This window comes from Engystomops pustulosus, chromosome 10 (assembly GCF_040894005.1).
Source record: "Engystomops pustulosus chromosome 10, aEngPut4.maternal, whole genome shotgun sequence".
Classification (NCBI taxonomy): Eukaryota; Metazoa; Chordata; class Amphibia; order Anura; family Leptodactylidae; genus Engystomops; species Engystomops pustulosus.
Genome location: NC_092420.1, coordinates 69,420,809 through 69,436,819, shown reverse-complemented (window position 1 = coordinate 69,436,819; position 16,011 = coordinate 69,420,809). Strand labels below are relative to the sequence as shown.

At 39.2% G+C, this 16,011-nt stretch overlaps 1 protein-coding gene across 2 annotated transcripts in view; it reads right to left on the bottom strand.

Moving 5' to 3' along the window:
• Positions 1-16,011, bottom strand: part of DPYD (dihydropyrimidine dehydrogenase) — a 654,802-nt gene that overhangs the window by 405,091 nt on the left and 233,700 nt on the right. For both annotated transcript variants that reach the window (XM_072127199.1, XM_072127200.1), the window contains one exon: positions 11,324-11,485. In XM_072127199.1, the coding sequence (XP_071983300.1) occupies positions 11,324-11,485 (162 nt within the window). The remainder of the gene's footprint in view (positions 1-11,323; positions 11,486-16,011) is intronic.

Sequence of the window (16,011 nt, the reverse complement as noted above, 5' to 3'; positions counted from 1 at the left end):
CGCAATCCACTAAGATTGTTGGACCTGAGCGGGGAAGCGACACATGCAGGATATCAGGCGCACAGAGTTCATCATCTTTTTAGTGGTGCATGTAAGTGCATTGTCTTGTCAGAATTTGAAAGTTAAATCCTGCACGCAGTCCGAATCAGCCGGATTTTCTGACGGCACGCCCCCCGCTTTCTGTCGCATGGAAGTTAACCCAGCTGCGCCAAAAAACGATCCTGTGCGCCAAAATCCCAGCACAGACACTAGTTAAATACCTGTCCAAGCCGTGCAATCCCCAAAAAAGGCGAAAAAGTCAGACAAAAGTGAGCCGCATGCCCCTTTGTCTTGCAAGAAAGGCTTCCTCCAGCATAGGGAAGTACTACTCCTTCACAATATAATTGCTTTATTTATATAGGGCACATATTCTGCAGCGCTGCACAGAGCTTGTCCCTGTCCCTATGGGGCTCACAATGTTTTAAACCTACCAGCGTGTTTGGGAGTGTGGGAGAAAACCAGAGAACACTATGCAAACTCTTTGCACATGTTGACCTGCATGGGACTTGAACCCAGGACCCCAACGCTGCAAGGCTGTAGCAATAACCACTGAGCCACCGTGCTGCTCTAATGCTTGGATGCAATAATATTTTGACTTACTACAGCTGAGGTTTCCTAGTACAGCTCATATTGTATAGGCCTTATAAAACATAGAAATTGTACGTACAAACATACGTGCACACATGTATGCTTAATTTCATCATGGAAAGAATGATCACATGCCTGGAGCTCGATCTTTACATTTTAATCCAAGCATACGTTTCAAATATCACGGTGTCATGGTTTTGCAATATTTATCCCTTGTCGCCCATTCAGTATTAATCATTGTGTCAGCACAAAGCTTTGTAATAGATTTCTAATGATTTTAAAGAAAAATGGCAGATATTTAGCACAATATATCAAGGTATAATTTATGTCTATTAATCATCATGACAAGACTAAAAGGAAACACAGATCACGCTTTAATGGGTATTGCTTGCATTTAGTTTCTAAAATGTAACATTGTGCCTAGGTATCTATCATTGTATCCGAGGAAGTAAGGGGAAAAAAAGAGAAAGCTGAAGTCACGTCGGCGGAGGTGATCCATCTTCAGGTGCTTAAAATATAACCATGCGATGTGTGCAGCTTCTATGGAACAAGAAGGCTGCCAAGAATGGGTTTGGGCACAGAGGGGCTTATTTACTCGCGGGTCGCACTTTTGTCGGACTGTTCACATTTTTTTGGGATTTGTACAGCTTTGACATGTATTTATCAGGGGTTTGTGCTGGGATTGTGTCGCATGCAATCGGAATGTAAGCACGTGATTTAACTTTCAAATTGTGTTGCAAGACATGCAGTTACATGCGCCAGGAAGAAGAAGGTGAACTCCGGCAGACCTGAGCGGGGAGCGACATATGCAGGATATTGGGCGCACAATCTTAGTGAATCGCGGCAGAGTGCATAATGCACTTTCTGTGAACTCCTCGGGCAGTTAAGTAAAAGAGCCCTTCACCTTTAATTGCCATGAAGACTTACAGGTTACAATCTAACATTTGCCCTTGAAACGCATTGTCCGTCATTATAATAAAAATAATTTCCTGCCACACATGCCTCCAGTAGATCAGATGTTTGAGGCAGCACAGCATTTTATTATTCGCCCCATTCTCTGTATTTTATTCCTAGTTACAACTGACTCCCAGGGACCATAGGACCCCTCAGCAGCCCAGAACTAGTTTTGTGCCTAAATTTGCATAACTGGACCAAGTGAGCACCTCAAACACTTTAAGCCCTACTCCTAACTGTAATTTATTACTCCATAAATCACTGGGTATTCTTCTAATTTACCCTCCATTTGAACTGTTGTCTGTAACACCAGTATGGCAGGATGGTCAAAAACATATTGAGACAATTTTATTAAAATTATTTTAGTGTAAAGTGAAATTAAAGTCAATCTTCCACCTTAACCAGGTGAAAGAAATATCCTGTGATTTCCTTTAAGATTTCTGTCCATTGAGCCATTTCTGAGATATTCCCAGTCTAATCCTTATGCTAATGAGCTAGTGATGTACCAATGATGTTTTCTCAGCACCCGGAGTACTGCTATTCCCACCGAAATCACTTCCTTTTCGTTTCAGTGTCACCCTATGCTTCTCGCACGACTAATCATCTTCTGATCTTCTATCCCTTTCATATTACCATTGAAATATATATCACCACCGGATATACCTCATGTAGGTAAATATGTGAAATAATAATAAGTCTTTAGGATAATATATATTTTAATAACAGGGAATAACACATGTTAAATGTAATAAGGAGATTTTTACTTTTTGTGTAATGTGAGCCTTGGCTGCACTGAGCGCAATAAGGTTTTACAGCTTGATGCTTCATGAACAGCTGACGAAAAATCAATGCTCGTGAAATACCTTCATGACACTGGTTAAAAATGAGAAGTGAGCTGAATTCTGTACAGGCATGAACATTCCTCCAAAATAATGTCCAAAATGATAGTTTTAAATAAATTAAAAGATTCCAGGACCTAATTATTATAATCTTAAAAGGGGCCTCTCTGTTTTTTAAATTATCTGTTTGTATTATTAAAATAAAATTTGTATTATTAATCATTATTTTTACTATACCTATGTTTTCGGCTGTTATTTCACCTACAAATTTATGGATAGATTCAGCGGTGGGTGAAACTAGAAGTTGTTGGAAGCTCAGGGCTTGTACCTTTTCTTCATGAATCTGTCAAGACAGATAAAATGCCCACGGAGCTCTGAACTTGCAGCACCACAAGCAGGCTTTTCAAAGTCTTATATCTATGACCTAATCAGCGAATACCTTCCCACACATAGGAGGGAATTTATTAAGACTTGTGTTTTAAATGTCAATCTTATAATTCCCCACACTGGAATATCTGCTATAGTGTCTGCTGATTTTCATAGCCCTGTCCAGCTACTCCAATCCCCTTATACGCCAAAAGTGGCGTGCGGGTTGAAGAATTCAGGCGATTGGCAGGAGGGGGAGATTTTTGTGCCAGTTTTCTGGCTTAGAAGACATAAAAAATCTCTGCCATAATTTCCAATCCTCAACTGACCTTCTCCTTTACTCTTCTATTATCTCCTCCTCTAACAATCATCTCCAGGACATCTCTCATACTCGGGAAGCAAAATATGTCAGACAATTCCTCACCTTCCAAACCTTTGAAAGAGAACTGAAAACTCTTCTGTTTAAGATAACCTCAATGCTGTGCTTCCTCACCAAGTGTCTCCAACTTCCCACCCATATAGAATGTGAACCTCCACATACAGACGCCTTCTTCCTCTTGTACCAATTCAGTTGAGTTTTCTGTTTTTAATATTTACTTCTCATCTTAAATAAGGATGAATGTAAAGAGCACTCACCCTCACAAGTGACACCTGTTGGCACCAATCATGGGTTTTACCTTTTAAATGCTACCGGCAAAGCTAGCAACATTTTCCCTAAGATCATCAATATCTGTGACATCATTGCGTACAAACAATCCAAGAGTAAATGGCAGTGCACATGCACCACCAGCACTTATAACGTTACCACCTGAAATTGGTGCCAGCACCGATCGAGGGTGATACCAACAGGGTAACGTGAAGCCAAACAATGAACCCTAACCAGATTTGACAGATGTCTTAGTTCAGGTTTGGGGACCCCGAGCTGCACTGTTTGGCACAGTCCTTAACTTTATGGTTCTGGTCTGCTCATTGCTAACCTTAAATTCATGTATGTGAACCCTTTACTGAATCTACAGAACCATGGTTAATGGAGCTCTATAAATAATAATAATTATATTTAGAAATAAAAGAAGCAGCACAGAAAACATTCAACAAACAAGTGACCTTCTAAACGCACATGGAAACACAAAATACTTTCCTTGAAGATGGATTCTGCTATCCTTTCATCTTCATTAAATCCCAAGTCTCCTGGTTAATTTATACTTGGGATACCATTCTTTACTCAGTTTGTGAGTAGGTCTAAATTCTGAATGTCCTCATTTGTTTGCGCCTCTTTAACTCTCCAATCAAGTTGTCGAGTCAATCTAAAGGGTCAGAAAATGGGTGCATTGGATCCATTGGGGGATATTTATCATACACCGGCACTTGTGTATCGGGAAGGGTTCTGTGCATCATTTCTACGCTAGGCCCTGTCTGGCATAGAAATAAAAGCAGTCAACGACTTATCACAGACAAGGGGATTGTAACACAGGCCCACTCCTGGTTGGCCGCCTCCCCCCCCCCTTCACGCCCTTTCACCCCACGAAGATGGCGGAGAGGGCTAAATAATCGCAAGTGCTAGCAATAAGCTAGCATTTATAATTATTTCAGGGCTTCTATGCCACTGATGTGACGCAGAAGCCCTGATAAATATGCCCCATTGTCTTCAGAACACAGGTCTGTATTCTCTATCCCTAGTTTTCATTCCTCTGTGTGATGCTGGGTAGCAACCTGGCTGTTGTGCCTCTCTGCTCTCCCTTTCCACTGCATAACACTTTCCTGTAATTTTCTTGGATTTACACAAAGTCATTGAAATGTTAGTGTCTTTTTGAGCCTAAACTTATCCCTGCTTCTGTTTCAAACTTGGAAGAATCGGTAACTACAGAGTTCTTTTAGTGCTATGGCTCTCAGATAGTAGAGAAGGATTAACCAGCATCAAGAAGGGGCTTATTATGTGCTTTCTATGTTGTCAATTTTCTCTCCATCTTTCTTCCTGTACAACCCAAGAGACGTTCCTACGGTACAAGAAGTCATTTTATTAACTACTTTTACTCTAGGAAAGCTACGGTATATATATATCTTTACTATCTGAAAAGAAATCTCAAAAATACCAATATGACAGTAACTGGTGGTTGCATTTCGACTTGGCGCTTCCTTCTCATTGTATCTCAAGGGATTAAGCAATGTGAATAAGGTCACATTTGTTATATCTCCACTACTTTTTGTTAGACACGGGTCAGAAGACCATTTTATTATCATTCAAGGGCAAGTACAAGATCTTGACAGAGGGATTACAACTTGTATTTCACAAAACTAATCATAAGTTACTGTAGCCGGTTTGGATGGGAACAGCAATTTTCACTTTTCTTGCTTGTGTCACTCCTCATAACCTGTTCTAGTCTATACTGAAATGAATTAAATGCAAGTTCTACACATGTAGCTTAAAGAGGACCTGTCACCCTCAAAAACGGCACTTGGAGCTGCTTACTAAAGTAACAACAGTCGACACAGTGTTACACTGCTAGCGTTTTCGGAAACCTCAGATAATGCTAGCAGATACAGCCGTGATGTACACTGGAAACAATGGACTGCTCTCAAAGCGGCCTGGTGTATTCATTAGGGGGCGGGATTAGGGTCGGTGACTGCCACATGACGCGCGGCAGTCACCGCTGGCCTATGGAGTGAGCGAGGCAGTCAGGGGAAGAGGCAGCTCCTAGTGCCGTTTTTGAGGGTGCTAGGTCCTCTTTAAAGCTTAAAAGGACCATAAAAAGTACCATATATGGCTGGTTCCCTGTATACTGGACGTATCTTTACAAAGTGCCAACGCTGCCTGAAGCCTGAAAAAGTAACCTATATCCATGATCTCCTTCCAATCAGTGGATGGGGTTCCGGGCACAGCAGTCAAGTGGGCCGCGTCCCTCGCCCCACAACTTTAGGCTATGCCTCCTCGATGACTCCCTGGCCTTACAGTCTCGTCTGAATTCTTGCGCACTGTGCCTTTCTCCCTCCGGGTACACGCAGGATCAGCACGCGGAGCAGAGGTTGACGAGATGGAGATTGCACAGAGATAAGGAGGAGTGGTTATGTAAAGATGGGTGACGCCTGCTTCGCCGTTGCACCAGGAACCCCAACTCCCTGATTGGAAGCAGACCATGGCTATAGGTAAACTTTTCTGTCCGCAAGCAGTGTTGGCACTTTATAAAGACATGTCCAGCACACAGGCAACCGACTCTACAAGGTAATGATTCGCCTGGTGACAGATTTAAAGTATTACAATTTATTTTGCTATGCTTGGGACACTATCCATCTCTCACCTGCCGTTTCTTCATGCAGGTCTCCAACCAACACAGAGGCCACGGTGGGTATATCACATTAATCGTCCTTGACCTCAGCATTGGTTGGCTGAGACAAATAGAAGGAGGCAATATTCATGCGCATGTACAGTGACTACTGCGGGAAACGGTTGAGAAGAGAGAAGTATAGTATAGGATTTTTTCTTATTTTACAGCCTCAGCCATGGTGCCATTCTCCTCACAAATCCTGTACAAATCTGAGGAAAATGGCACCGGGGAACTGTTGTAGGTGAGTTTGCAATGTATTTTTATATGATCTAGTTTTCTGCTCTCTTTATGAGGCAGGTGACCAGCAATGTCAATTCATGGCTACGCACATACTACTGATACATGAAATTTGAGTAAGCAGCTGGGGTCTGGTTTACATTGATCTACATTTAAGGTGTTTACAGCAAGGAATTACATGTCTTCCTAACTTCTATGGACAGCAATGCATGGCAGACAGCATTTGCATGACTACTGTGTTGAGTACGCACAGCTGCTCAGTTGGGATGGCCGGGACATAATTGTGAATATTGATCACCTATTCTTATTATAAATCATCAGTATCCTAAACCTGTTGGTGTGTGTTGATTTAGAAATGGATTGTACTTTAAAGGAAACCTACCATTTGATTTGATGCATTATGAAGCAAACGTACATTGAGAATGCTGGAGCTACACTGATGCAGGATCATGTCTTTGTTAATCCCTGTGCTGAGTGGTTTTGCTGATAAAACAGATATAACAATATGATAATGAAGTTATCTCGCTTCTATGGCTGGTTCAGTGCCTCTCCGTGCATGTGAGTTATTCTCTGCAGGAAAGGTTGATGTAATCCTTGGGTTGTGCCTGAAGGCAGAGTAATCAATTGCTGCACCATCCCCCAGCTGCTGCTATCCACAGGATAGGGCCAAATTTGGTGATCACTGGGGGTCGCAGTGGTGCTCAGCAATCTCAGTCAGCTTCATAGATATGAATGGAGAAGAGTGGACATGTGTGGTTGTCTTCTCCATTCATCTGGGGGAGAAATGAGGGGTCCGACTGAGGTACCTGGGATGCCATAGGACCCCCCGTTCTCGTGAGTGTGGGGGTCTCATCACTGAGAACCCCATCATTCACCAAGTTAGGCCCTATCCTGTGGATAGCACCTAATTTGCTTGGTGAGAAAACGACTTTAATTTCAATGTAGTCATCCATCACAGCTGGACTACATCTTATTTGGATCGTACCTTATATTCAGCAATGCTTTAGGTCTACACATAGCTCAAGAAGGCTGAATAGCTCACCATGGGAGAGAGAGCATCAGTAGGCCCCTTTGCAGTGAAATAACAGTCTTCTGTTCCCTAAAATATTCCATATTAAAAGCCCCCTCATTTTTATTTTTTCTACAGCACCCTCATGGTTATTTTATGAACATCCTCCTCAAGGTCATTTTATGAACAGCCCCCTCAAGGTCATTTTATCTACAGCGCCCTCATGGTTATTTAATGTACAGCCCCCTCAAGGTCATTTTATGTACAGCCCCCAAAAGGTTATTTTATGTACAGCCCCCACGTGGTTATTTTATGTACAGCCCCCACATGATTATTTTATGTACAGCCCCCTCATGGTTATTTTATGTAAAATCCCCTCATGCTTATTTTATGTACAGCCCCCTCATGATTATTTTATGTAAAATCCCCTCATGGGTATTTTATATACAGTCCCCTCATGGTTATTTTATGTACAGCCCCCTCATGGTTATTTTATGTACAGTCCCTCATGGTTATTTTATGTACAGTCCCCACAGGGTTATTTTATGTACAGTCCCCACAGGGTTATTTTATGTACAGTCCCTCATGGTTATTTTATGTACAGTCCCCACAGGGTTATTTTATGTACAGCCCCCTCATGGTTATTTTATGTACAGCCCCCTCATGGTTATTTTATGTACAGCCCCCTCATGGTTATTTTATGTACAGTCCCCACAGGGTTATTTTATGTACAGCCCTCTCATGATTATTTTATGTAAAATCCCCTCATGGTTATTTTATGTACAGCCCCCTCATGGTTATTTTATATACAGCCCCCTCATGGTTATTTTATGTACAGCCCCCTCATTGTTATTTTATATACAGCCCCCTCATGGTTATTTTATGTACAACCTCCTCATGATTATTTTATATACAGCCCCTCATGGTTATTTTATATACAGCCCCCTCATGGTTATTTTATATAAAACCCCCTCATAGTAATTTTATGTACAGCCTCCTCATGGTTATTTTATGTACACCCCCCACATGGTTATTTTATGTACAGTCCCCACAGGGTTATTTTATGTACAGCCCCCTCTTGGTTATTTTATATACAGTCCCCTCATGGTTATTTTATGTACCACCTTCCTATGTACTCACCTCCTATGTATTTATTAGATACAGCATTTGCAGTAGTACAATGGAACCTGATATAAATGCTGTAACTTTATGTTCATAGGAACTAAGATACCGTTACTATCATGCATATAAACATCTTACCCGTTACAAGAAGAGCTGTAAAATCTTAAAGGGATTACACAAAATAATGTTAAATTAAGGCACTACAAATGTAAATGGCTTTTATACATTATAACATGCTAAATATTAAGAACACAGTTTACTGATGTTATTATCCCTGAATTCACGCTCACAACATTTTATAACAGTTATAAATTACAGCCTCATTCTTAGCATATCATTAGATTTCTAATTGGAGAAACATTTTTTTTCTTCATCCAAAACATCTTCGGAAATGTCAGTAGACCCACATAAAAATTACTTCAATACAACATGAAATTTGATACATATCCTTATGAAATCATTACCTTTTTAATTATGCACAGACAATATACACACCACATCGTATAGATGCAGCTTTCGGTTTCTTTCATGATTACTTCACTACTTTGGTATTTTCCCCAGTTAACGACCAGACCAAGCTTGATGGAAACATGGAGATAGATCCCAGCACCACAATTAAAACTCTTGATTTATTTAATACATATTCAAAATGAACAGGTTGTTGCTGCCATCCATACTGGCTGATGGGTTTTCGGGCAACTAAACAGATCGTGTGCCATTAGCCATAGGCTATTGGTAAGGGCACACAATTTGGTCCATTGGCCGAAAAGCATCAGCCATGATGGATTAACTAAGAGTTTTAATTGTGATGCTGGGATCCATCTCCATTTTCCAAGCAAGTTATGAGTTTTATACCTTTTTTTAAATGTTTAATCCAAAAATATCACACTAAAGTAAAACCTGTAGATACACATCCTATGGGAAGATAACTGAGTTGAATTTGGGGTGTAATTTAAACCAAATACTATCTAATATAGTTAAAGGGGTATTCCCATTTCAGAAAATTATTGTTATTGTTTGTGTAATGAAAAGTTATACAATTTTCCAATATACTTTCTGTATCAATTCCTCACAGTTTTCTAGATCTCTGCTTGCTGTCATTCTATAGAAATGTCTATGTTTTCTACAGTGGATAGAAATCTGACCATGGTCACACAGGTGAGCGGCTCATTAGTATCACAGAGTAATCACAGCTGTATGATATAACGAGCCGTGCACCTGTGTGACCATGGTCAGATTTCTGTCCACTGGAAATAAACAATGAAGCTTTCTATAAAATAACACCAAGCAGAGATCTAGAAAACTATGATGAATTGATATAGAAAGTTTATTGGAAAATTGTATAACTTTATTCAAACAATGACATTTATTTGCTGAAATGGGACAACCCTTTTAAGGCTATTTCATAGTAATTGTAACCAGACTCATCACTCATCATCTGTCATTGTGATAAATGGGACTTAGCCTAACTTTGCTTAACTTTAAGACACTTACAAAATTTACCCCCACTATTTTGGTGCATTTTTTATATGCACATGAACATGGAAAAAAAAAACGCATATATATCTGTATTATGTACGGATTACCCCTATCTTTATTATCCACTCCTGACAAAAAATGCATAAAAACTGAGAACAAACCAAACTATATTTACATTTGTTGTATCATCATCTTGCATCCTGATATCGTCATCTCTTTATCTTCTCACTTCCTTCAATACTATTTTATCTCACTTTACAATTTAAGAAGAGAAATTCTCATCGAAATCTGTTCATTTGTTATGGGCTTGTGGCTGTAAGAGAACTGTCATCAGCAGGAGTTCCCTTATGTACATTGCTGGAAGTAGATAGTTAAGCTCCACCCTTTTATCAGCCATTTTCCATTTTAGCACTCACTAACCAATGATTGAACTGATCAGGAGTTTTACTGCTTATTTAAACAATCTTCTTGGTTTTTGTAATATGTGTTGGTCAGGATATTAGTTAAGTTACCAAAATACATCTATTGAAAGTTCTGCACTGGTTTCCTGAAATGTAAATTGAATCCCATTGGTTCAAATATGTCTTTGCCTTTTTACATGGCAGGAGACAGAGGATCATGTGATCATGACTCTTGCGAACAATCTACCTTCCAGGACCTTATAAGGATTTGTGAATACAATTTACAGTCCTGGAAGGTGGATTGGTCATGGACAGTTAGAAATCACATGACCCTCCATCTCCTGCCATTTAATGGACAGGAAAGTCTGGCTGATGAGATAAGAACCGTTTCAGTACCAAGGAGCTTTAGTTACATATCAAAAGAGCTGCACATGACTTATAATTGATGTATATTGGTAAATTACCTAATATTCTGCTCCCTACACATTACAGAATATTTGAAGTAAAGTGGCCAATCCGTTAAAAGTTAATCGGACAATCAGTTCCATTATTGGTTGGTAACTGGCTAGAGTTGATGAAACAGGTGAGTGGTGTATAACAATCTAATTTCAGCCAATTAAACTGATTCTATATGATAGAGATAGATAGATAGATAGATAGATAGATAGATAGATAGATAGATAGATAGATAGATAGATAGATATGAGAGAGAGAGAGAGATAGAGAAATAGATAGAGAGAGAGAGATAATATTTATCATCAAGTTTCTGAGGTAAAACTGTACTAGTTGCCCGTGGAAACCAATCAGAGCTCAACTTTAATTTTATAAACAGCTGTGGGAAGATGAAAGCTGAGTCCTGATTGGTTGTCATGGGCAGTTTGAACAGTCCTGCTTTAAGAGACTTATGATAAACCTCCACAATAGTGAGTGTTCATAAACTTATATACGACCTGTGTAATATGTCTATACCTCAGTAGCAAATTGCTGTAGTCCTCCGATATTAATTGGACCTTCCTCCGTTGCATGTAAATTGCATCCACCTACACAGAGGTCTGATGTCGGACATACCATTCCACATGTCAAGCCAAGCGGGTTATCAGAAAGTATAGTCCTGGCAGCTCCGTAGTAGTTCTGCAGAAAGAATTAAGTCATCTTCATTAAAAACCCATTAACGATAACATGGACGTAAGACGGAGCTGCGAGAAATCATTTTTACAGGATGTCATGAAAGGTTTTTTTACTAACTGTATGCCAGGGAGAGATATGGAACGCACATACGATTTTATACAACAACAAATATGAAATCCATAATTTACATACATGAATATGTTTTATAGACCTGTCAAGATTTATTGGCTCAGGGTTGTTGTGCCATTAACATTTTTATATACAAAGCAGATTTACTAATACGTTCTAAGTGTGACAAACGGATGGTCTTAGGCCATGCAAAAATGGGCTTATGCTGGTCCAATTCCTGGTACTGAGCACATTGCACAGCATGGGAGTCCCTGCATCATACAGAAATACAATGCAAGGACTCCCTGTCTGGCACCTCAACTGCAGTACCGGTACTATAACAGTTGTTAAAGTGCAGGCACAGCTGTTTTTCTAGCAGACAGCGAGTCCTTGCATCATATTTCAGTACGATGCAAAGACTCATGTCTGTTTCGAGGGACTGACTGCTTTCATGTTCAAATTGTGCCAAATTTATCAAAATGTCTGATACTGAACGAATAAAAGATGCAAAAGTTGGGCATATTTGCATTGCTTTTGCTACAACTGAGAACACTGCCGTTTCCACGAAGCCATGTTAATTCTAAGGAATCCATGACATTTTGTGTGTGAAGTTTAATGTTAGTCTTGTGTTGAGCAGGCCCACCAAAAAAATAAGCGGGTCCATTCTCAAACTGTACAGAATACGAATGTGCAAGTGTTTGGGATTGAACCAATGTAACAGATGTAGGATTTAGCTCCAAATCAATTACAAATGGGGCCAACTCCCGAGCCCCTGCTCTATAACTTGCCCATTATGGTGCCAAAATGTTAAATTATTGGATTGTTCCTTGTACATTTTTGGGGAAGAACAACCTGGAGGAAATTTCTTCGCTGTTGCTCCCGTTGTCCTGATACACAATTATTAACTGGGTGTTAATAATTTTTAACACCCAGACAACTCTTAAATTAACGTTGACGCCCTTTTTCATTTTTGCGTTTCCTTTTTTTCACTCCGCAACTTCAAAAATATATAACTTTTTAACTTCTCGATGCAAAGAGCTGTATGTATGCAAAAGGCTAGTTTTCTGCGTAACAAATTGTACTTTACAGTGACTGTATTTAATGCTCATTGCCTTGTACTAGAAAGTAGGAATACAATTTCAAATGCAGTGAAAATAACGAAAAAAAAAAACGCATTTGCGCCATTTTCTTGTGAGATTGGATTTTATGGCTTTCACTGTGTGCCCCAAATGACATGTCTACTTTATTCTTTGGGTCGGTACAATCACAGAGATACCAAATTTATGTAGGTTTTATAATATTTTCATACATTTACAAAAATTAAAACTGCTGTACAAAAAAATTCCAGAGCTGTACGTGGTGTCATTTTTTGTGACTTTTGATGCTGTTTTCACTGATATCATTTAGGCACTGTCCAGTCTTTTTTAAAAAGTTTTAATGTTTCTCAATCTGGCAAAAAAGTGGCATTTTTCGACTTGACGCTATTTTCCATTACAGGGTTAAACACTGGGAAAAAACGTTATTATATTTTGACAGATCAGACATTTTGGGAAGTGGCAATACCTAACTTGTTTATGATTTAATATGACTTCTAGAGAAAGGGGGATGATTTGAATTTTTAGGGTTTTTTTAAATTTACATTTTAACTTTTTTACCATTTTTCAGACCCCTATGGTACTTTAACCCTATGTTGTCGGATCCTACCATATACTGCCATACTGTAGTATATGGGAATTTACTAGATTATTTATTCCAATATGCAACTCGAGAGTGAGACTTCAAATGAGACTTTGCATGACATGAGGCTGTCATAACAACTGATCGCCCCCCCCCCAATGACCTCATAAAGGGCAACAAAAGAATCCAATTTGGAGGTACAAATATACAATTTAGGAGCTCTTTCCATACAGCGGTAGCCACGTGTAACATACTATTACATCACATGCTGTTAAGGGATTAAATAAGAAAAAATTGTTCCAGAATATGTTGTAAAACTTTTTCCCAGTATGTTTTCTATATTTTTTTTTTTTTAGAAAATCGGTCATGCAAAGTTGATATGTAGTGTAGATGGATTTGTAATATTGTTTGGTAACATTGAAAGTCCACCCACAAACTTTATGATCTCATTTGAGAAGTTACTTGATTAATGCAAAACAGAATCAGATGCTTAACTGAGCCGCTAACAGATTAGCTCCAGGATTTTGGCCTTACTGACTCCCGCCTCATTAGCCTCTCACTAAAGGCTAATTTCTAATCAGTGCAAGTTACTCTTGGCTTTTAAGATAATATTTCCCTATACAAGTCTGTTGTCAAAAATGTTAATTCGCCTGATGATTAAATAACTTAACCCTTATGTATCACATTGTCCAAGGGATTACATTCTGCTACATGACTACAGAAATTAACTATTAATTGTAAAATTGTATTAAGTACTAATAATAAGTGAAGACATGTATGAAACCATTGTACAAAGATAGATAGATAGATAGATAGATAGATAGATAGATAGATAGATAGATAGATAAATAGATAGATAGATAGATAGATAGATAGATAGATAGATAGATAGATAGATAGATAGATAGTGTGTGTGTTAAAGATGCAAGTAAACACAACTGAACTTTAGGGCCCCTCCACATTGGCTTTGCTTTTTAGATTCGTGGTTCAGTGGTTTCCACGGATGCCTCACAAAGCCGTTGTTCAATGGGTGTTTTCACATTAGCTTGCTATTTCACTGATCTGTTCATGGATACAGATCAGGGAAGCCCATAGAAGTCTATGGGTGCGCAAAAAAAAAAAAAAACGAATAAAACCCGTTTTTTCACTGATGAGGCTGGTGTCGGGTGTCATGTCTTCAAAGCAATTTTAAACTTTCAGTTTTGTTTTGCAAATGCGGAGACAAAACAGAAGCAAAACAGAGACAAAATGAAACGGATGGCGGATAACAGGAGGCATGTGAGAGAAAAACGAGATGCGTATAGATGACACAATACAAACTTTATTAATATAACATTTAAAACATACTTAAAAAACCCAAAACAAAGGGATTGGGTGCATATCACAAAAGCTCCCCAGAGCGACCTCATACATAAACGGTATACAGACAGTACAGTACTTAAAGAAAAAGTTGTGAACAATGCACACAGATATGAACTTGGACCAGGGAAAATAATTGGAAATAACCAGAAATATATCAAAAGTTATATATTATACAATCAATGTATACCAAGGTCCAATAGCAGCAGGTAAGTACATAAAGTGCAGAGTTACATTACCAATTATAAAGGTGCAGGCTGGGGAGAGAGGGATGCCCCACGCGTATCGCCCGACTCGGCGGGCTTCGTCAGGGGATGTCGGCACTGAACAAGTGATATGCTTATGTACCCTGAACGCTCCGCCGCGGCACAGCCCACTTCCGCCCCATCGCAACGTCACATCCGGTGACGCGCCTACCAGATTACGCCTCCCAAACCAGAAAGAAGGTCATGCGTTCCAAAAGGCCGGAAGTGGCCAGTATAGCAGGTAAGATCTGCGTGTCACCATCTCCAACGGCGCAGGAATAATGCGAGGGTCTCAGAAGAGGCGGATCACCATCAAATTAAAGTGTAGCATCTACATGTGATAGTATGTTTTGGTAACGTAATATAGAGTGGAGCAAGGATGAAAAAGTAGATAACAAAGCGGCGATAATCACGGTTTGGTCTAAAGTTAAATATATAAAAGTTATCCAACGAGTATGTGCATCAGCCATTATAGATAAATGAGCCAAGCTCCAGCCGACAAAAAACATTATTAATTACATGAATGAATAAATGAGTATAGTGTAACTAACATAATAAACACTGCCTAAAAGAAAATCCTACTGCTAAGAAAAATCACAAATGTCGACGAGAAAGGAAAGAACGGGATACAGTGAAATTTACAAGCGATCCACGGCGAAACCTATGAACATATCCAATAGTTTCCCATGTCTAAAGGGTGGATAGGTCTAAAAGGATGACCAAAAAGTATGTGTATCAAACATTGTAGGTACAGAAGAACTTTTATGGATGTACTACAGACATCATATATTAGAAATAATCCCAGGTACTAGTACATGTAGCGATTGCGCAATTACACAAAAGCGCAAACAGGAGGAATAAGCCAAGCTTCAATCGACGAGGAAACAGCAGTAAGTAAATGACGTGTGTCTCCCATTACATAAATTATCTAAAATAAAATTATTACCGGAAAAATAATCTAGGTCACAAGTATCGGCGTGGAAGAAAAGTATGTAACTGTAGAACTCCAATCATAGTAAGTATCTGTAGGACCATAGGACTCCAATCATGGTAAGTATCAGTAATAAAATATCCTGTGAAATATACAAGAAATCCACGACGGAGCATATGAACATATTTAATAGCTGCCCATATCTACAA